At 40.9% G+C, this 22,813-nt stretch overlaps 1 protein-coding gene and 1 long non-coding RNA gene across 3 annotated transcripts in view; one reads left to right on the top strand and one right to left on the bottom strand.

Moving 5' to 3' along the window:
* Positions 1-6,563, top strand: part of MPHOSPH6 (M-phase phosphoprotein 6) — a 15,779-nt gene extending 9,216 nt beyond the window's left edge. Inside the window, exons 3-5 of the mRNA XM_019635226.1 lie at positions 2,983-3,073; positions 5,330-5,424; positions 5,845-6,563. Coding sequence (XP_019490771.1) covers positions 2,983-3,073; positions 5,330-5,424; positions 5,845-5,974 — 316 coding nt within the window. The 3' untranslated portion in view covers positions 5,975-6,563. The remainder of the gene's footprint in view (positions 1-2,982; positions 3,074-5,329; positions 5,425-5,844) is intronic.
* A 13,289-nt stretch (positions 6,564-19,852) lies between these two features.
* LOC109378513 (uncharacterized) lies at positions 19,853-22,182 on the bottom strand. 2 transcript variants are annotated; one of them, XR_002123005.1, is made up of 4 exons: positions 21,729-22,182; positions 21,240-21,389; positions 20,072-20,234; positions 19,853-19,941 (listed from the first exon to the last, which is right to left on the bottom strand). It is a non-coding gene; the product is annotated as an uncharacterized LOC109378513 (long non-coding RNA). The 2 variants fall into 2 exon arrangements; XR_002123004.1 differs by having other exon boundaries at positions 19,878-20,234.
* Positions 22,183-22,813: the final 631 nt, after the last annotated feature.

Genomic DNA, 22,813 nt, shown 5'->3' with positions numbered 1-22,813 from the left:
GCAGCCCAGCTCCAGGTTGAGCTGTTGTTCAGCATCTTAGCTGTAGAGGGCAGTGTCACTGGCCCTCATATGTGGGATCCGAACCGGGGCCCTCTGGAGTTCCAAGCCAGCTCTTAACCAATGCGCCACTCTGCTGGCCCAGTAGTGATTTTGCATCAATATTTATAGAGGGTATTGGACTACAGACTTCTTTAGTAGATCTAAAACTATTCTGATATCTCACTTCAGTTATTGCTTTTTTTGTCCTGTTCTAAAACTTCTATTTGGTAATTTTTTATAGTTCCCATTTTTTAATTCGGGTTCTCTATTTGTGTCTTCCTTACATTCATATTTTTCTTTAAATCCTTGAACATGTTTATAATAGCTGTTTTAAAGTTCTTTTCTACTAATTCTATTATCTTTCTTTTTTTATTGACTTGTTTTCCTTCTGTTAATGGGTCACATTCGTCTGCTTCTTTACATGTCTAGTAATTTTTAATCATGTGCTACGTATTGTGTTATATTGCTGAGTACCTGGATTTTGTTGTCTTCCTTAATAAAGGGTTGAAATGTGTTCCCTTAGGCAGTTGATGTACATGCCAATCAGCTTGAGCCCTGTTTTTGATAGAGTAGCTTTGATAGCCTTTATTGTAGAGCTAGATTAGCCGCACTCTTAGGATGTGACCTTCCTGTTCAGTGTCACAGGGTATTCAGCTTGGTGTCTCCACTCTGGGTAGACGCAAGTCAAACATTTGCCTCTTCTGGGTAAGGTCTCGTCTTTGTGCAACGTACAAATCAAGGATAAATGTTCTTTCTCAGGCATGGTGGACTGGAAAGTGGTTCCCAGTTAACATCCAGGCCTTCATACCTGGAATCTGTTACCTTATATGCCAAAATTGACTTTACCTGTACGATTAAGTTAAGGATCTTTAGACGGGGTGATTATTCCAGATTATCTGGGTGGGATCTGAATGCAATTACATATATCCTTATAAAGGGGAGGCAAAGAGAGATTTCATGCACACGGAGAAGGCAGCATAACCATGGAGGACAGAGACTAGAGTGATGCAGTCACAATCCAAGGAATGCTGGCTGCCACAGAAGCTGGAGAGGCAAGAAATGAATTCTGTCCTGGAGCCACTAGAGCGGCGGTATTCAACCTTCCTAATGCCGCAACTCCTTAATACAGTTCCTCATGTTGTGGTGACCCCCAACCATAAAATTATTTTCGTTGCTACTCTATAGCTGTAATTTTGCTACTGTTATGAATCATAATGTAAATATCTTTTCGTTTTGCAATGGTCTTAGGCGACCCCTGTGAAAGGGTCGTTCAACCCCCAAAGGGGTCGCAACCCACAGGTTGAGAACCGCTGCACTAGAGGGAGTGCAGCCCTGCCAACACCTTGATTTTAGTCCAGTGAAATGGATTTCAGACTTCCAGAATGATACAAGCGTAGATTTCTGTTGCTTTAACCACCAATTTCGTGTTCATTTGTTACAGCAGCCCTACAAAACTAATGCACCAGGTAATTCTCCTCCTGGAAATTGTTATTTTTTTCCTTGACTTACCCAGCTCACGTACAGCCTATTCAGCCAAAGATTCCAGGGGACCCCATATTCAGGTCCCAGAATTCCTTCGTGCAGCTCTCTTGCTCTGGTATCTTGATCCATCTATTTTAGCCACCTCTGTAGCCCCAAACTTCAGTTTGTCTCTTCAGTTCAGTGAGACTGGGCTGTGGTTGAGCTCCCGCCCACTCCCTGCTTCACAGTCTACAAATTGCCTCCAGTCAGAAGGCGCGCGTTCATGGGGCTCACTTCATTTGGTTTTCATCTCAGGAATCACAGCTCAATGCTTTGACTTGTTCACTGTTTCCCATTTTGTCCCGTTTTAATAATTGGTTACAGTAGGAGGGCGAGTTTTGTACCAATTACTCCCTTATGGCCAGGAGTGGAATAATCTGCTTCCTTTTTATCCATTGTATAACATAAATCTTATTTATTATCTGGCTCCACTCTGTAGAATGTAACCTTCCTGAGAGCAGTGGACCTCTTATTCACGGCTGTCTCTCCAGCTTCTAAAACTGCCTGGCGTGCAGTTCGGTTTAATAAGCGTCCTGAGTGAGTAGATGAATGAGTGAATCTTGACAAGAAGCAGGGCCTTCTTTCCACCAAGAAGCCATAAAGGCCGGGTATTCATATTTGCTTTCCTAGCATGCTTTATGTTTGATAGCTGGACTATAGTCAGGTATGCTCACCTGGGATTGGGGCCATGAACTGGTAACTCAGAGGAGAATCCCTTTGGAGACTGAAACACCCACACCTGCATCCTGTTTCCAGGGCAACAGTGGTCCTCCCAATGCCCTCTGTGGTGTCCTGTATTTATTCCTCTCAGCAGCAGCAGCGGCATTTTTACCAGGGTAGTTTCATAGCATGGTTTTGGTTTTGAGTCGACCACCTCACCACCCTTCTTTCTGCCCATTTTCCAGTTCTATTCATCCAGCTTTCCCTGTGATTCTAGGAGATACCCAGTGGCCTTACAGTAAGTTCCTTCTCTGCTTAAGTCATCCAGGGTCAGTCATTGTTCATAGCCAAGAGTTCCAACTAATAAACTCGCTGAAAGCTGCCCAGGACTGTGATTTCTGAGTATTTAATAAGAACTTGGTAGGGGGGCGTAAACATCAAGGAAGCTGCTTCAAATTTGGAAAATTCAGGCTTAATGTAAATACTTTAGGTATCTACATTGTATAGGCATTTATGTAAATTAAATGTAGTATTCAGAAGAGGCTATGCCTCCAGACTGCAGCTCTTGTCTCCTATTGCCTTTGCTGGCCAAATTAATCAGTTTTTATTTCTAACCCTAGGTTAACAACCTTACTATATTTTTACCTGATTCTACTAAGAACTATAAGATCAATTTTTCATTTGAAATCTTGACTTATATTTGCTGTGCTTTGTTATATAAGTAGACGTGCTATTAATACAGGTTTTTTTCCCCCCATTCAGGAGTTTCATAATAGAAGAGCAGAGTTTCTTGTTATGTGAAGATCTTCTCTATGGAAGAATGTCATTCAGAGGATTTAATCCTGAGGTTGAGGTATTAAATATAATTGCTTCAAATTTTAAAATTTTCCAATTGAATTCTTTCTGCTAATAATTGGGTTTAGGTTTTCCCCACCAGGTACCATTTCTCCTCATTATATAGAAAATAACAAGTCTTGAAATATTGCCATAGCTATTTAAAGAAATCGCAGGCATTGCAGTCTAGTTTTATGGTAGAATTGAGTGGATAATTTAATATAGCAGTATAAGTCCCTGACAGTGCCACTGTAAGTGTTGGAATTTCAGCTCAGGTCTTTTACAGGAATGTCAGGATTTTTTTCACATGATGCTGTGATGAAAAATTGTTTTCTGCCATCTATAAATATACCTTTTCTGATGGAAAAATGTTACCTAAAAATTGAGTAATTTGACTTTTTAATCGACAGGTTTTAACCCAACTTGTAAATAGATTTTTAAATGAATTCTTTGGGAAGTTTGTTTGAAAAGTAAACAATCACCTTATAACTGAGCTATTGATTTGAATTTACCTGCCTCAAGTTTATAAAGAGGCGCAGACCTTTAAAACAAATACTAGAACTCTGGCTGTGTGTTAAAAGGCATCCTATCAGGTACTTGACCAACCAAATGGATTTTTGTGATACAAAGTTTTAGCTTTATAGCTACCACTTAAAAGCCAGGATTTCTCAGCCCTGGGCACTATTGACACATGGAGCCAGATCACTCTTTGTGGTGGGGCTGTCCTGTGCATTGTAGGACGTTTAGCAGTATCCCTGGCCTCTCTCCTCTGCCCACTAGATGCCAGGCACGTGCACACACACACACCAATTGTGACAACCAAAAATGTCCCCAGAGAAGACCAAAGTTTCCCTGGCGAGTGAATCTCCTTGGTTGAAAACCACTCCTCTAACGATGCCTGTAGAGAACTACAGCAAACCAAGCGAATTGCCAGAGTTTACTTAAAGATGATAGGTTGGTTTTCTTTTTTTTCTCCTTTATGATATAACTAAGGTGTTAAGTTTACTTCAAACAAAATCGGCACCAGAAGTGTTTATTTTTAATATATGCTTTCCTTGTTTTCGCCTGCTTAAAGCCTTAGATTGGGGAGAGAAAGAGAGCAGTGGCGCCCAGGGGAAAAAAGGGAAGCTTATGAGTGTGTGATGGCCAGAGACGGGTGCTGTGGGTAGACGGACACTCCAAAGTACCTCTGGTACGTGGGAAAAGGAGTTGCTACAGCCCTTGGAATTTGATATGAGAGGTCACTGGAAAACGGTTTTAATGACTGGCCCTCTGTATCACTGAGTATCTTCTCCCTCGGGAAAAGCTTTGACCTGTTTGGCTTGCAGAGCTGAGCTGTCATAAAATGTCAGAAAAGTTCAGTATGCCTGGTTATGAAAGAAAAAATGATGCCAACTTGAGAGCACTTTATTATAAGCAGGATGTATTTAGAACACATATTTAATATTGTATATGTTTCTAGTGACACCTAGCACAGAGTTGATTTATTCAGTGAATATTTATTCTGCGCCTGTGCTGCATCAGCCCTCTTGAAACACTGGAAATGCAGTTGGGAACCCAAGTGTAGGCCCTCACAGAGCTTGTGTTCCTGAAGTTATTTTATTTTCGGTCCTTTAAATGTGTAGCCTTTGCTATAAATAAAGTATTGGACATTTTTTTTTGTTTTAATCTGCCAGAGGGTAACTTTCAAGAAAAGCTTAATGCGAGAAAAAGATTGCTGAGAGACCCGTGGCACGTGGATATCACGTGGGATGCATTATCCACCCTCATGTTTGGGGGTGAGGCAGGTCCTCCCCATTATTCCAGGGCCAACCTTCCAGTTCTCCTATCCAGGAATTTGCTGTCCCCAGCACCACCACTGCCGAAAAATTGCACTTAAAGTTCCCCTTGACTAGACTACTTCTTCCATTTGACTCAAAGATTGAAAATTCGGAGGAAATCTGCAAGTTTACTGTTTTCTTTCCCCCACTCACTAGAGTGTGTGAGCAGTGTGCCTGTTTTCCATGTAACGAATAAGATTGATGGTCTAAAATACAGCTTAGAATTCATTAACAGCAGGCCTAATCTAGTGGGGCTTTGTCTTAGTAGTTGTTTAATTCAGAGCTGACTTGTGTTAGCACACTGTGGAGTTAAGTGTTACAGAGAATCCCTTATAAATTTTGACTTGTCCTGTAGATTCTGTGACTTCTGTTTCTCTACCTTCAAATACATTTGACACCAGTTCCTTTCACAAGCCTTTTCCAGCCCTGATAGCCAGTGTTGGTATATTTTTCAGAAATTAATGCTTCAGATGAATGCTAAGAACAAAGCAGAAGAAGTTGAAGATGAAACAGTGGAGCTTGACGTGTCAGATGAAGAAATGGCTAGAAGGTAACCATTACCTTGGAACAGCTTTGTGACCTCGGCCCATCATGCATAGGCCCTCACATATGCACTCCTCTTACTCTACGGTCTACCCAGCAGAAAGATGGCTATTTCTGCTTCCTCTGACATGGCCTGGGGGACCTTCATACCTGTCACAGGCTAGCAGTTTAGGGCTCATTTCTAGTGCTGCTTCCAGTACATTTTTTGAATGTACATCTCAGTTTACTTAGGAAAATCCAAAAATAAAAGAGTGGAGAGCTTAATCATTCTTAGAGAAGCTCATAAATTTTTAAATCAGACAGTTTATTTTAATGATAGTTTTGATTTTTCTTGTTCTTTGTTGCATATTTGTTGATATTCTTGACAAGACTTGATTCCTATCTTTCTTATTTGACATCATACTTGTGCTGTCTATCATCTTAACAGATACGAGACCTTGGTGGGGACAATTGGAAAAAAATTTGCCAAAAAAAGAGACCGTGCCAATTACGAAGATGAAAATGGAGACATAAAACCAATGAAAGCAATGAAGACATTCTTAAAGCCCCAAGATTAAAATGGATTTGTGAGATATGGCTCAGGGATACCTTGTGAGAGTTATCCTATTTTGGAACTCATTCCGATGGTTTCTCTACAGTTATTGATTTTGTAATGTTTATTTATAATGTTTATTGTAAAGAAATGTATAATTTTGGTAGCATGCTGTTTTTGAAACAGATGTGTGATGGATGTTATACATCCTTTGCTTAGTTGTATTCATCAAGAGTGGATTTTTAGCCCTTGATTTTCAAATGCACATAGATACATGGTTTCTTCCGAAAGATTTTTTTGACCTCACATTTTAAAAAAATATATATCTCTAGCAACTGACCTTGAATTGACTCATAAATTCATACAAGTTTAAATTGTCCTTGTGTACACATTTTACTTTGAATTATTAATCATATCAAGCCAATTTATACATACATTTTGGAATCAAATGTTAGGAGAGTTTATGTGTAAATTCTTCAAAAACAAACACCTCTCCAGCCTGAAGTATTTGCATGCCACCAAGGCATTGTCAGTTTGTGGAGTTACATTTTGTTCTTTTTTTTTTTTTTGTATAAAGCCTTTTATTAATAAAATAATTATTGTTCTGTAATAAACATGTTTTCATATACTTTTTCTGTTCTCTTATATTTTTAAATATTAATTTTAGTCCAGTTCCATATTTATCCAAATAGTAACTTTAAGAAAACAGTAACTAATTTAGAACATGGTGATATGTATGTATGTGTGTGTCTGTCTGGAGAGAAATACCAAGGACTTCTAAGAAATACTGATTTCATTTCACTTTGTTCCTAGCAACTAAATGAATGTGTGTCTCCTCTCTCTCTGAATCTCCTTAGATTTTGATTGTTCTGTGACCTCACCTCTGGTGAGTTACTGAAAGTCGTGAATTTGAAGTTCACCTGACTCTTTTTCATTGTGGAAGTGAGAGCAGTGCACCTTCCAGCTCTCTACATCCTGGGGCAGAAAGCCGGAAATTCTTCCCAGTGCTTTGCCAGCACCACAATCCCAAGAATTTGTGGCATGTCTTACTCACCCTCGTGATATTCTGCACAGCATTACTTGACGATAAGATGAACCCACTTCACAGTAAAAGAAATGGGGCAATGGGCTCGTGCCTCTGGAATTCACTGGTCTTAGCCCATACCTCATCATACAGGAGCAGCAGGCATAATAGAATGGTGGAATGGTCTGCTTAAGACTCTGTTATGGCCCTAAGTGGAATACAACATTCCATCTTACAAAACGTAATTTATGCTTTGAATCCGTGACCACTCAATGGGGCTGTTGCTCTCATCATAGTCAGAATGTGTGGTCTGGAATCAAGCAAAGGTAGAGAGAGTGGCTCCCCTCACTGTTAGACCCAATAACCCACTCACAGATGTTTTGTTTCCTGTCCCTCCATTTTGAGCTCTGGAGGCCTGGGTTACTGAGGGAGCAGTGCTCCCACCAGGGAACGCAGCACTGGTGCTATTAACACAGAAATTGAAACAACCTGGTCATTGTACCATTGAACCAAAAGAAAGGAGTTTCCTCTCCTGGCGGATGCATGTGATCTTGGGAACAAAGGAACATTCATGCTGTTCCTACACAATGGGTGATGGGGAATGATACGAGTATGTGGAGCCCATGGGCATTTTTTAGCACTTCCATGTCCAGTGGCAAACTTTAATGGAAAACTACAACCACCTCAAAGAGGCAGGAATGATTTAGACCGTTTAGACAATGAAGTTGCGGGTCACCCTACAAGATATAAAGCCTGAGCATCCGAGATCCCGTCTGAGGGAAGAGGAAACATTGAATATATAGAGGAAGGATGAAGCTTATTAACTACATCCTTGTGATCAATTATATTAATAGAAACAAGTGACTGAGCAGTTACGCATATTTTCTTCCTTGGTGTATGTGTACTCATTTCTTCTTTCTCCTCATTCCTCTTATGGTATACAGGATTCAGTCTTGAGATCATCAGAATATTCAGATGGACCTGTGACTAAATTCTAGTTAGTATAAGTAACACAGTCGGGAGGTGAGTTGAATAGTGTGACTGTCTGCCAGAAACTGATAACGATGTCAGCTGAGACTTGGTCTCCCCGCTTTGGAGAAAGGGTGAGAACATCTTTTGTACAAAGGATGTTTGCAATTTGTTAAGCAGAAATAAAGAGTTGTTTTTCTTGTTTATGGGAAGTTGAATCGTGTTTAGACGTGTGTGTAGGTGTGGGTGCTGAATAGCCCAAGGAGACGGACTGTAGCAGATAACCTGTTTCTCAAATTCATACTCACTCTTTTATATCAGCTTTTGGTGCTGGGCTGGGAACTCAGCAAACCCCATTTTTTCTTTGCCACCTGGCTGCTTGTAGGAATCAGTCCATGAAGGACCACAGGGAGAGAGGGCAAGACTAATGGAGGAAGAAGGAACAGGTCCTTTCTGTCTGCTTCCTGTTCGCTTGTCACCCCAAAACACCTCTTCACCCCAGCAGAGGCTGGTGTTTCAGTAACAATCATTGACACCACTCAGTTCTCCTTCCTCAGATGTCTGCCCAGTACCCTGGCCCATAGGACCCCCCACTCCGCTCAGACTCTGGTATTGACCTTATCAGAGGTCGAGTTTCAGCTTTCAGTTCTCTCCAAGCTTCTAAAATTGAACACTTTCAACTTCTTCCCTAAGAGTGACGATATCTTAAATGTTCTTTTTTTGCTTTAGTTCTTTAATCCCAATTAATTCTTGACATTGAATTTTCTCTGTTGAAATGAGGGTGGTTTTTATCTCCTGACGAGATTTTTCCTGATACAGACTCATTCCCAAAGCATCTGTGAAATCACAGGCTTGGTGGGCTTGAAATGCTGCTTTTTCTAATCTGCATTCAAGTTTACAGTTATTAAAGTAAAAATGTTCAGCCATTTACAACTTCCTAGAAGTTATCTGATGTAACCAGTAGTTACCACATTTTGGAAAACACTGCCCCCAGCACAGTAACACCCATTGACTTGGTTGCCACATCATTCACATTCATCCTAGTTGTTAAGCTACTGCCCTCTGGGGTAGGGGCTATATCTCATCTTTCATTTGTGCTTAGCAAGGAATGTGGCCCATATTAAAGCTTTTAGCAAATGTTTCTTCAGCGAGTGACTGATAGATGATTTGGAAACCAGTGGGCCTACAAAGCCTATTTAAACAACAGTGCCATGGAAATGAAGACCAACAAAATGAGAACACAGACTATTCGGTACATGTCAGATAGACGGGGAGTCAGCTGCCATCTTTGGTGTTTTAGCAGAGACTCAAAGACAGGCAGAAGCGTGGGAATAAAAAAGAACGGCTTCCGAGAATGCCTTGATTAGAGGCTGTTGGCAAGGCAAAGCTGTAGGTTGATGGGTTAGAGATGCATATTGGACTTTTCTCTGGCTGGTCCTAAGTTGGAAGTGGGGACAAAAATTAGGGAAATGGTCGGTTATTAATCAATTCCTTACCATTTGGAGCTAATTGTTCCAGAAGTTACTGTTTAGCCTCCTGGATTGTCGCTAGAGATAACCATCTGGCTTCCTGCAAGTCTGACTTAGAACAGGCTGGCTGCCTGAGTTTGTTGGAGATCAAGGGATTGATTTCTTGGGCACATTGCTGCAGGTTATGGGTCAAAGTTCTTATTTATGGTCTGGCCATTGTCCATGTATTCAGCCTACCAGTGCTCATTTACTTCTAATCACACTATACAATGCAAGTTTGGTCATGTCTCCGTGGAGCTATGCACCTACCATATTTCCCCAGGTATAAGACGCTCCCATGTATAAGACACACCTTAATTTGGGGGCCCGAAATTTGAAAAAAAAATGTATTACATAAAGTCACTGAACTCAAGTTTTATTCATCATAAAATTCATACAACTCATCACTGTCAAAACTCCCAACCATTAGCTTGTCCTCATCTGTGTCTGATGATGAATCACTGTCTTCAGTTCCATCTATGGCATTTGAAATCTACAACCACTGTATAAGACGCACCCAGGGGCCAGCCAAGTGGCGCGATGGTTAAGAGCTGGCTTGGGATGCCAGAGGGCCCTGGTTCGGATCCCACATATGAGGGCCAGTGACACTGCCCTCTACAGCTAAGAACAGCTCAATCTGGAGTTGCCGGTGACGGCATAAGCTGCAGCCCCTGCTGCAGTGGGTTGCCATGGGCTACCTTATGTAGCCAGCAGCCAGCATGAGCGGCCATCCAGAAGCCAGCGACTGATGTGCCTCGCCCGGGAAGAGCACAATGATGGTGCCAACTTGGGCCAGTGAAGCAATGTCCTCCACAACTAGACTGAAGAACAAAACGACAGCAACTTGTCTGTTCTCCTTCTCCCAATTCCCCAATAAAAATCTTTAAAAAAAAAAAAAAGATGCACCCAGTTTTTAGACCCCAAATTTTTCAAAAAAGGGTGTGTCTTATCCATGGGGAAATATGGTAATTTAAGAAGACTCCACCTGTGGGATCAAAGATGTTTGTGACTCCAGCCCTTAGCAGACCCTGCCTGTGCTGGTCTGAGCATTTAGTGCTGCAGAGACAAGGCCATCAAATCAGGCCATTGAAACCTTTTGCTACCCCCAGATCTTGGGGAGGAAAACTGAATACCGTTGTCGAATGGATATAAAATTCAATTTAACAGATAATCATCATTTCACTCATAGATATACAACCAGCCATCTATTCGCTGACATTCGTGTTGGTTGATAAACTTTATCAAACTGGGCTATTTGGGAAGAGCGAGGAGATGTAGCTATAATAGTAGTTTCAAGAAGATCCCTCGAGATCTTCCACTTTTTAACACATGCTTTATGAAGATACCAGTTTCCCCACTTGCCAGCTGACACACATTTTCCCTCTCCTGGCCTCAGAGAACACACAGGCGCCTTATCATTTGAATCCAAGGTGTGTTGGCAGCTTCTTAAAGAGAGTCTCTCTGGTCAGACATGCCTTCTCTTTGTAGGAATATCCTTACACGAGCAGTTTATTAAAATTATTTGGTGGTTCCATATGTTCTAATAAGCTCTAAGCTTCTCACTACATTACAGTAAGTTCTAGTTTTCGTTTTAATCACTATGAAATCATTAACCCATAAATGGAGCCTGTTGAGCTCTTTCTGGACAGATAAACCATTTGCACAGAAAGGATTCCAAACCCACAGCTCAGTTTTGTATCCCAGAGTTTCCTTTCTACATATGTGTATTTTGCTGTTTTCCACGTGGCCCTGTGTCTTCACTTGCCCCAAGAAAAAAGGTGCCCTGGGTTTCAGATAGTCACTGTAAAGCAGGAGCCCCTGGAGGCATATTTTATCTGGATGGTATCTCTTGCTAGTATCACTTCCATCAGCATTGAACGTGAGAAAAGCCTGCCTTCCCATGAGCAGTAGAGGTAACCCTATGTTGTTGCAAAATTGCAACAGGCTCAAACAAGACCAGGTAATGGAGTTGACAATCTGACAAACAGTGACAGTGTGATTTCCAGTGACCTTTCCCTCTTACACAGGCTCTCACACCCACACCCCCCTCTCTGACTTCTGCCTAGATCATTGTCCCTGCTGGTCACTTCCTTACATATAACACCCATGTGGAATGGCGTCTATCCTTGAACTTGACACTTCTCTGTTCCCACCCTGGATTCTCATTTAACCTCACTGGGATGGCCAGAGTCAAAAATGGAGAAGAACATCGGATCAAGTCTGCAGTTCAAACCATAGACCAGGCACAGGTCAGGCATGTACTGTACAAACCACACTTGACCACTGGAGATTCTATCCGGTATTTAATCAAGAAGGGAACTGAGAATGGTGGGACTAAGATGTTATCTGGAGGAAAACAAAGCAAGGTGGGAGCAGTTGCTCTAATGGATGGGTTCCCCCAAAGAGAAACCACTATAGCTGTCTATATTATTAAATGAGATCTGTTATTAAATGTCAGCCATGTACCAGGAACAGTTCTGACATTATTCCTTTGACAGTTCTGACATTATTCCTTTGACTCAGCCAGACAATGAATTATGGGCTGGTGGTATAAAGTATTATCTCCATTTTACCCATGAAGAAACTGAGGCACAGAGACATTCAGTAACTCCCCTAATGTCACACAGCTCTTAAGTGATAGAGCTAGGATCTGAACCCAGATCTACTGACCTCAAATTCCATGCTCTTTCTCTCATGTCACATGGTACAGGAAAGCAAAAGAATAGAATTGGGGAACAGCCTAGCCCCATAAGACCCTCCTCTTTTACAAACAGAATCTTTCAGAATTATATGGTACTGTTTGGCATTTATTTTAATATTGCCTTTTATATAAATCTTACAGATTATACAAGTTAAATGTACACTAGCAATCACTTTTTTTTTTAATTTTATTGGGAACAGTGTGTTTTTCCAGGACCCATCAGTTCTAAGTCAAGTACTTGTCTTCAATCTAGTTGTGGAGGGCGCAACTCAGTGGCCCATGTGGGGATCTAACTGGCAACCTTGATGTTATGAGCACTGTGGTCTAACCAACTGAGCTAACCGGCCACCCCAGCAATCACTTTTTTAAGACAAATGATTAATAATTGTAAATGGCTCTTCTCAATATTAGTAAAACCATATTAAGGAGGATTGTACATGCAAATCTATGGTAACAAAAAAATTGGGAAAACAATTACTTGATGAATACTCACTGGGACTATAACCATATGTCACATATTCATTTATGCCATAGTCTATAAAATGTTATCCAATTAAAGCAGGGATTATGCCTCAGTCTTCTTTGTCTGGTTCCAACCCCAACTTCCTCGTGCAGAGCCTTGTTTTTAAGAAGTAGGTGTTTAATAGATAATAGTGAAGCAATGAAAACCTTGTTCCTATTTACCCAACCTCACATAAATGTTTTTAGTGACTCTCCTCTGTGACTTTGTTTAATAAACATTGAGCTCCTCAAGGATTTTGCATACTTACTGTTTTGCAAGATAAGTTTATCTGCAAGCATACATTCACAAACTCAAACTCTTCCGTTGTTGAAGGCTCTAGCGTAATGGAGTAGGATATTGGTATTTTCCCAGGAAGTCAGAATTATGAAATTCTTAGTTTGGGATGTACTTATTCCTTCTGATTTAACCCAGGCATCTGATTCTCCTCTCTTTTGTCAAGTGGAAGATGAAAAACATTTAAGGCTAGTTCTTCCCATAAATTAACTCCAGGACCTGCTGCATCTGGTAAAACTGGCTGGGGAAATTCCCAGGCAGAACATTAAAAGTGACAAATGGCTCCTTCTGGCTGCCTAGGGTAAAACACAAACAAGATAGAGAGATAAACTACTGAAAGGACTGTTTAGTTTTGTAACTGAATTCAGAGAAAATTTGAGGCAGCTCGGGGTGGTGTCTTCCTAGCAAACAAAAAGTTCTAAAAGTAAGAAAGTGCAAATATCAAGTCTGCAGGGTTGTCAATAGAATTTGGTCTCGTGAATTTGGAGGTAAATCCTCAAAATCACGGATTCAGCTGTAAGACCATTTTCCCATTTTGAGATGTCAGGAAGATTTAGCGTGTGTCTCCTAGACCCTCTTTGTCACATAAAAGAGATTCCAAGTATTCTCTTTTTGAGGTGTCAGAAAGATTTAAGGATGTGTCTCCTAGACCCTCTTTGTCATATAAAAGAGATTTCAAGTATCTTAAAGGCATTGTCACTGAGTTTGTGGGTAGTTTGTTATGCAGTGTTATATAACTGAAACACCAGCTTTAAAACGTTAGCCAGTCCTCTGTGTACAAGGTGTGACATCTCCATGTTTCTTTCATTTGCATTTTTCTGGCGACTAGCAAGTTTGAGAAGCTTGTTTTTGAATCCCTGTGACTCCCCTGCAAATTGGATGACAAGGTTTGGAAGGGCTGGGGTGGGGGGAATTTCCTGTGAATTCGCCAGGAGAAATCGGCTATATGGGATCAACTACAGGGCAGATGCTGCCGGAGAGGAATTTCAAGGGAAGAAAATAACCCCCCGGATGTTAGGTTGCAGGTTGACCCATCCTCCTCCAGGGCTGTGGTAACATTGTAGCTGATTTCAGGACATGTGTTCAGCAGATCATGGCCACTGTCCCCTTGATTATGGGAATGGTGGCATCTGGATTTTTAGAAATTGCAATCCAAACGGCCACATGTACAGTTCTGGGGTTGCTTCTCTCATCTCCAGTGAAAGTGGCAGAAGCCTCTAGAGCAGCGGTTCTCGACCTGTGGGTCGCAACCCCTTTGGGGATCAAACAACCCTTTCACAGGAGTCGCCTAAGACCATCGGAAAACAATAAGATATTTACATTACCATTCATAGCAGTAGCAAAATTACAGTTATAGAGTAGCAACGAAAATAGTTTTATGGTTGGGGGTCACCACAACATGAGGAACTGTATTAAGGAGTTGCAGCATTAGGAAGGTTGAGAACCGCTGCTCTAGAACCTCCAGCAGGAATGAAACAGGAAACCACTGGGTCAGAATCTTTCCTGGCTTTAAAAGAAAGTGAGGCTGAAAGTGTTTCTGCTCATGTTGAGGCAGACTCAGCTGGGTGCCAGCCGAGAGCTTTAAAACTCCCTGCAGGTACCATGGGTTGGCAGTCAGCAATTTTTAAATCAGAAACTGGATATTTCCAATAGGTATACAATAGGGAGCAGAAGAGCAAAACGAAGAAATGCTTGAAGTCTTTCTGAGTTTACTTCTCATTGTTGAAGAGATTACCAAGAAAAAGGCCACTAATAGATGCCAATGATTGCAATGGTGGGAGGAAGCTAAGAAAAGCTCTCTCAGTGAACGTGAATTATACACGTTGGATGCTTACTGGCATTAATACTTAAAGTGTTAGAATTAGTACTGTCTTATTCCAACAATTCTAATTCATATGTTAAATCAACTCCATCTAAAAATTTGAATATAAATTTGCTCTTCATTTCCTTGATCAAGAATAAATACTTGCATTCTTAAAAAAGAAAGGTGGGGGAGGAAAAAATGGAAAACTCTTTCTTTACTGGATTTCCCTAAGAAGGGGCCAAGGAAGAGAATTGCTTCAAGATGAAAATTTTGAAAGCATTTCTTTTAAAAGTTTGGGACCAAATCTTTACCGTGTAGGTCTCTTTTATTTTGACAGCCTGTCAACTAGTAAAATTAATTATTGTGTTTAGTCAGTATTGAGGTATCATTTACATGTGATAAGATTCACTTATTTTAAGTCTACAGTTTGATGAATTTTGACCATTGTATTCACGTGGGTAACCATTACCACAATGAAGATATGGAATGTTTCCATGCATCCTAGAAATTCCCTCCAGCTTCTCCAGTCAATTCCCAACCTCCTGTCTCAGGCAACCACTGATCTGTTTCTGTAACATTACATTAGCTTTGCCTGTTCTAAAATTTCATATAAATGAAATCTTATGGTACGTATTTTTTGTGCCCAGTTTCTTTTGCTCAGCATAATGTTTTGAGATTTATCCATGTTGTTGCCTGTTTCAGTAGTTTGATCCTTTTGAACTGATTTATGCTAAATCACTCTTAGTTCAAAGAAACTAATGTAGCCTGGCTCACTCTTTATTTTCTTGCTAAAGAATAAACAGAAAAGTAAAGAAAGGAGAAGAAAGGAAGAAATGCACCAGTAGCCCCTGAAACCTCTGAACATGCAAAATGGATCCATTTATTTTGATACATCCATCTTTGTCTAGAATCTTTCCCTGCCCTCTCCTGATTCCCACACTCTCCTACAGGCTTCAGTTCTAAATGAAGACAGTGAGAGGGGGATCTAGAATGGGTGGAAAAGAAGGGAAATAATGAATATTCACTGTAATGGCAGACACAGCTGCAGCAGCAGGGACTGTAACTTGTCTCACTCATCCTCCTATTATAAGTTTTTATTTTTGACATTGTGGCTGGCCACCACCTTGAAGACGCACTGATGGGATGGAGGGAATTAATGATCTGAGTAGTGTAAGAAGCATGCTGCAGCCAATGCTATTGTTGCTCTGCCCATTTTCCTAGGCCTTCCCATTCAGTGTCCTGCAGCCGACTTCCAACTGCCAAAATCCACATCTCTGTGCCAAAGCCTTTTTTCAAATTTGTGGAAGAGCATCCTGCATGGGAACAGCACCCTAGATGTGCCAGAGGCTTAATTTCTTTTGGAAGCAGTCCTCCAGCAATCACTGATCAGAGTTGGTATCAAAATACCCCGTCATCACTCAGGAGGGTCTGTTTGGAGGCGTGTGTGCATAACAATATTTCAGAGAATTTTCCGAGGAATTTGGCTCAAGTTGACCTCAGTGCTGACTTGTTGGATAAAGCAGCTTATTGGCTGCTTTTCTTTCCTCTCACTACCCTTCAAGTATTGCCTGCACCTCAAAAATACATTGCTTGCACTTGAATCTTCACCTCAGGGCCTGCTTCTGGGGAACTTAAATTAAGATAGTAACTCAGAACCAGGCATTTAAACAATTTTTATTGACAATGTAAGAATAGATAGACAGACAGATGAAGGATAGATAGATGATAGATAGATAGATAGATAGATAGATAGATAGATAGATAATAGATAGAAGCATGGATGGATGGATGGATAGATGGATGGATGGATGAATGGATGGATGGATGGATAGTTAATACATAAAAGCAAGAAAAGAATTGTTGGAAAGGAGAAAGATTACAGACATTTTTATCTGGAAATTTTGTATTGATTAAATTCATATTTTCTTATTGAAAGTTTAAACATTACAAATTACTTTTCTTTTTCAAAGATTTTTATTGTGAAAATTTTCAAACCTTTACAAAAGTAGGTAGAATAGTATAAATTTCTATGTACCCATTTTCCAGCCTTCAACAATTATCTACTTGTATTTATAGCTGTCTTGTTAATACTTCCACCCACTTACCCCACTCTGTATTATTTTGAATTGAACTCCAGATATCATACCATTTCATCTGAAAATATTTTAGTGTGTATGTCTAAAAGATAAGGGCTTTAAAAATAACTATTATCTCATGTAAAGTAATTAAAATTTCTTAATATCATGAACTATCTAATCAGTGTTGAGTTTTCCAATTATGTAATAAATGTCATTTTAAAAAATAGTTTGTTGTTTAAATTAAGATCCAAATAAGTTCTCTACATTGTTACTGGTTGATATTTCTTTTAAGTCTCTTTTCATCTATAGGTTCCCCAACTCCATCTCCCTCTTTTTCTTGCAATGCATTTGTTGAATAATTATTTGATATATTTTAATTTAACAAAACATGGCTAAATCTAATGCAAATTACATGTTTGCTTCCTTTGAGTCATGCAATTTATAAGCCAGGGTTTAGCCAGTGCTTTGACATGATTTCTTCTTTTCTGCAGACTAATGTTGGAAACTTTTATTTATATTGTGGGAGGCACTCTCAAAATGTAAATGCTTGGAGGCTGTGGAAACAGACATATGTATATGAAAGTAAAATCAGAGGCTTTCAGAAGCTGGATAAGTAGAGAGAATGAGAAAGCCAACCATGCTTGCCAAATTACTTTTTAAGTCTGGAAATTGATCATGTCACGGTGCTTAAAGTGTTTCTATGGTTTTCCATTTCACTGAGAACAAACTCCAGACTCCTTACCCTGGCCCTGTGTGATCTGGACCTGCCTTTGTATCTCACCGTATGATCTCTCCCTCTCCCTTAGGACACTACAATCACAGGGTCTTCTCTCCAATCCTTTCACCACAGTAGGGTTTATGCATGTGATACCTTCTCTGCCTGGGTAGTGCTTGTTCCTGATTCTAAACAGGTCTGCTCAAGATGGAGGTCTAAACAGACACAGACTATTCCCAAGTTTAAAAATGTATAACTAAGCCTAAAAACATGAGATTAAATGTTCCAGCAGCCACCAGGGGACCTTAGCCACAGTTATAAGCAGAAATCAAAGCTGTGTGACCAGGGAATATAAATGGTACAGACACTTTGGAAGACAGGTTGGCAGTTTCTCACAAAAATTAAACATACTTTTACCATCTGTTCCAGCAATTGCGTTCCTTGGTATTTACCCAAAGGAGTTGAAAACTTATTTCCACATGAAAATCTACACACGGATGTTTATAGCAGCTTTATTTATAATTGCCCAAACTTGGAGGCAAGCAAGATGTCCTTTAGTAGGTGAATGGATAAATAAACTGTGGTACATCCAGACAATAGAATATTATTCAGTGCTAAAAAGAAATGAGCTATCAAGCCATGAAAAGATGTGGAGGAAACCTAAATGCATTTTACCAAAGAAGCCAGTCTGAAAAGGCTACATACTGTATGATTCCAACTATATGACATTCTGGAAAATGCAAAACTATAGAAATAGTAAATAGATCAGTGGTTTCCAGGGGTTGGGGTGAATGGGAAAGAGGGAAGACTAAATGGAGCACAGGGGATTTTTAGGGCAGTGAAAATACTCTGTGTAATACTATAGTAATGGATACGTGTTATTACACATTTGTCCAAGCCCATAGAATGTACAAAACCAAGAGTGAACACTAAGGTAAACTGGAATTTGGGTGATCATGACATGTCAATATAGGTTCATCAATTGTAACAAATGTACTACTGTTGTGTGGAACGTTGATAGTGGAGGAGACTGTGAATGTGTGGGGACAGAAGTTATATGGGCAATCTCTCTCCTTTCCCCTCAACTTTGCTGTGAACCTAAAAGTGCTCTAAAAAAAAAAAGTCTTAAAAAAAAAACACAAAGAAACAAAACCATGTGGCTCGTGTGAATCTAGACAAGATAAATCCTTTGGGAACTAGATCTTGAACTTAAGTTTAGAAATAGAATTACACATGATAGTTCACTTCAGTATAGAATTCTCGATTGGAATTTGTTTTCATAAACCGAGATCAAGAGCTATTATCCCTCCCTGAAAGAAGTACTAAAGAATGGACTTAAGAAAATAAAGACAATGTTATGTCATGAGAGAAAAATTAATCAAGACAGGAATCAGCAAAAATTGGTTGGAAAATCTGAACATGCATTGATTATAAATTGTTAATTATTTAGAAAATTTAAGTAGGCATTGATTATAGTCAAATTATCTGGTTTTCAAAATAATACAAGGAGAAAAAAACACGGACGATGGAAAGGAAGCATTTTGAGGGAAGTTAAATTGTGCTTATGTCCTCATCTTATTCAAGAGGAGACTAGAAACACAAATTTATGTAGATATTATTTTTTAAAAAGTTGCACACATTAAAATTTTGAGTAACCATTAAAGGAATTGAAATAGAATATGGCTAAGTTAAAAATAGGAGGTCAAAAAAAAAAAACCAAAAAAACCTCAACGCATCCAATAAGAGACAGAAAAAGAGAAATAAACAAGAATCACATGGTATTGGCACAGGATAAACAAATAGACACATGGAAGAGAAGAGAGTCCAGAAATAGATCCATATCTATCTGGTCATTTTTTTTTTTTTTACAAAGATGTCACAGCAATTCCATGGGAAAGTCAAGCCTTTTCAACAATGGTTCAAGGACAACTGGATATCCATATAGAGAAAAGTAAACCTTGATCCCTAATCCCACCAGTGTGGACTACGCAAGTGTATTCATTTCTCAAAACTCATCGAACCATATGCTTAAGGTGTATTAGAAATGATTATGTCTCATTCCTCCTTAACTTTTGTTCTCACCCTAAATGTTACCTCCTTAGAGAGGTTCTTCAGAACCGCTCTAAACCATCCGGACCTTCAGCCTTCCGGATTGTACAGACTTCAACTTCAAAGAGGTAAAAGGTTATCTGGCCAAGGTTCCTCATTCCCCCTGCTCTGCAACCAACCTCCGTCCCCCATGTTCACGGGCTCTGCTTTCCTCATTGAGCCCCTTCCCCTATATATTTACCCCACTCCCTCCCACCACCTCCAGCACCTTGCCCCATCCGTTATCTCCTTGCCTCCCACCTCAGTCTCCTCGTCTTCTTCCACTGGAAACGCTTGCCAGGCTGCCTCCTGCAAGATGTTGAGGATAGCAAGGTAAGAGGTAATAGTAACCACTCCTGGTTGTTAGTGTGAACTTTGGGACCCCAAATTTTCCCTGCTTTCTGGGTGTTTAATCCGAGTCTGGGTGGTTATTCAGTACCTGATGAATTGCTGCTGAGGATCCAAAATCATCACTGTGCCCTTAGAGCAGAAAGCTTTGCAGGGAGGTAGAATCAAAGCTGGATGACTATCTTCTTTCCCTCCAACGGCTACTTGTTCATCCCCTTGAGTCTGATGCTAACTTGGGTCCTGCAGGATGCATTCTAAGGAGGGGATGACAGAAACCGTCCTTGAAGATCATAAAAACTCAGCAAGGCTGACATGCGTGGTTGCACAAGTTGCATGTTTCAAAGTATCCCCTGTTAAGGCAGATAGAGGGGCCTGAAATACAGCCTTCGGTCCCCTTACCAAGCCATTCACCCTTGGGGACTGTCTGTCTAGCTGGCAATTAGCAAAACTGTCTACTAATCTGCATAGAAGCTAGTATCTTCCCTGAAACTTAGCCTGGGGAAGACAGGGAGGGGCACTGGTTTTGGCTGGATTCAGAATTCCTGTAGCATTCAGGGCCCCAAGGTCCTGGAAAGCAAGGGTAAAATGGCCTTGTTTTATAGGTTTCCCTGAGCAGGTCTGAAAGAAGGGAGCCAGACATGAGTCAGTTTTCAACGAGGCCCGTTATCTGGTGTTCAGTGAGCTAAACCATGTACTGAAATCATCCACCGCCCCTGCCCAGCACGTTGCATCCATCCACTCAGCTTTGGTCAGAGATCCCCTCATTCCCTCTTGGGCCCCTGCCACCTGGCCTGTGCCAGGTGTTTCCAAACCAATTACCAGATCAAATGGATCCTGCCACTCGTCACCTCAGACCAGAACACAGGCTCTTTCTTGTGGTTCAGGGCCTGTGGACCTGGGTGCTAAGCCCCTACGTTGGGGCTGACTTTACAATCAGGCTCAGGCAGAGCCGTGAACACCCACAGGTGTTAGATGGGGGCGGGAGTCGCTTCTCAAGAGCAGCACACGTCTGAGTTAGACTGAGTTAAGCACCCTGGCATGTCAAGCAATTAATTATTCAGGGAGAGCTGTTATTCTTACACCTCCTGGGGCTGGTTGTTGAGGTATTTCATCTGTTACCGGGTTCTTTTCAGAAAACCCAGTGGTGGTTGGCTTAGTGGTTGGAGCCCTGATGAAATGACTAATATCAGGAGCCCTTTGTGATGGGTGTATTGAGCTCTCTGGGCACTCAAACGTAATAGCGCTGATCGCATGTTTACCTGAAACAACTATTAAGGTAGTTGCTGCATGTTTGTCTTCCCCATTATACTGTCAATTCCCAGGAGAACAGGGATCCATTTGTTTTGTCCCCAGATGTGCCCCCAGTGACTAGCATCATGCCAGGCACAAGGTAAGAGCTCCAGAAAAACCTGTTGAGTAGGAGAAAGAGTTGGGAGAGACATGAAAAAGAAAACCTGAGATTTGGGGTGGAAGCGGGACTCCCCTCTTTGAACAGTGTGGGCTGGGTGGGTAAAGTGGACAGCCACGATCTGGCTTGGCATTTGTACCCCCAAGGCAGATCAGAGACGGCAGAGTGGCCCCAGGAATCACAAAGCAGAAGCGTTTGGGCTCCAGTTGGGGTGCACAGGATATACAATATATGAAATGCTTCTTCCATTAAAGTCTACTTACTTTGTCTGGCATTGCATATCTTTACCCACGTACTTTTGACTAGTGTTTGCATGGCAAATCTTTTATTGTCTTCTTACCTTCGATCTTAGGATGTTTCTCTTGTCTCATTTTCAACGTCTTTGTGGAGACTGACCCTCGGAAGCCTGAGGTAAGTCTTGGTACATTCCTGTCCAGCACACAGGGAGTAATTTCACTCTTAAGTAACAACAAAGCAGAAGTCACAGGACGCCAAGACAGAGATGTCACACGCTCTGCTTGCCCTTTACTGCGTACAAACCACGGTGCCAGGTATTACCTGCTCGGCTTCCAGTCTCTTCCCCATTGTGCTTCCCGTATGCTTTTCTCCAGCTGTCCATTCACAGCCGTCCTGAGACGGAAAATGTTCTGTCCCCTCTTATCATTTCACTCAGGACAGAAAAGAAAGACCCAATGATGACACTGAATTAGTGTTCCTTGACCTTATTTGAAACAGTGATGAACCATCAATTTCCCAATATTGCATAGAAATAGAAATGTCAAGTGTCATTTTCAAGCAGGAAATTTTGTTGACCATTGGAACACTGCATAATAAGAAATAACAGTTCAACAAGGGATATTGAGAGTTTATGTCTTCTCTCTGACTGCAGATTTACATGCCTTTATGAGAAGAGGGACATAGGCCTTAATATAGCTCACCTAGGAAATTTGTTTTAGAGAGGTAGAAGGTCTCATGATTTTCCTAGGGGATAGACTCTCCAACAGCTTCCAATGGATTTCGGTAAAGCTTGGCACATCATAGGTGCCATTGGATTCCTTGGAATGAATGAAGGATGATTGCTTCTCCTCCTGGGTTCTAATCTTCCCATTTCTCTTGAAAACAACAGGTCCATTTATTGGATGGAGGGACCACACCCTCTGTAAGGTCACTAGCAGCATCCAACATAACTAAGAAAAACATCCCCTTGCAAGCTCCTCACTCATTTAACACAGAGCTCTCTGCATCTGATACAATCAAAACAGCCGATCAGTGTGAGATAAAGTACTCTGAAGCCATGTAGCTGGTCAGTGAAATTCTGACTTAGGAAGAGCAACATCCACCTAGGATGGAAAAAAAATAGCTTTCTCTGACCTCCCATTTTCTTTGACCGCTTGCCTTTCTTCAGTGAGAGATGGTGTTTCTTTA

The sequence above is a fragment of the Hipposideros armiger genome, unplaced genomic scaffold (genome assembly GCF_001890085.2).
Source record: "Hipposideros armiger isolate ML-2016 unplaced genomic scaffold, ASM189008v1 scaffold_19, whole genome shotgun sequence".
Taxonomy (NCBI): domain Eukaryota; kingdom Metazoa; phylum Chordata; class Mammalia; order Chiroptera; family Hipposideridae; genus Hipposideros; species Hipposideros armiger.
The sequence above is the reverse complement of the archived record's forward strand: the minus strand, read 5'-3'. Positions and strand labels throughout refer to the sequence as shown.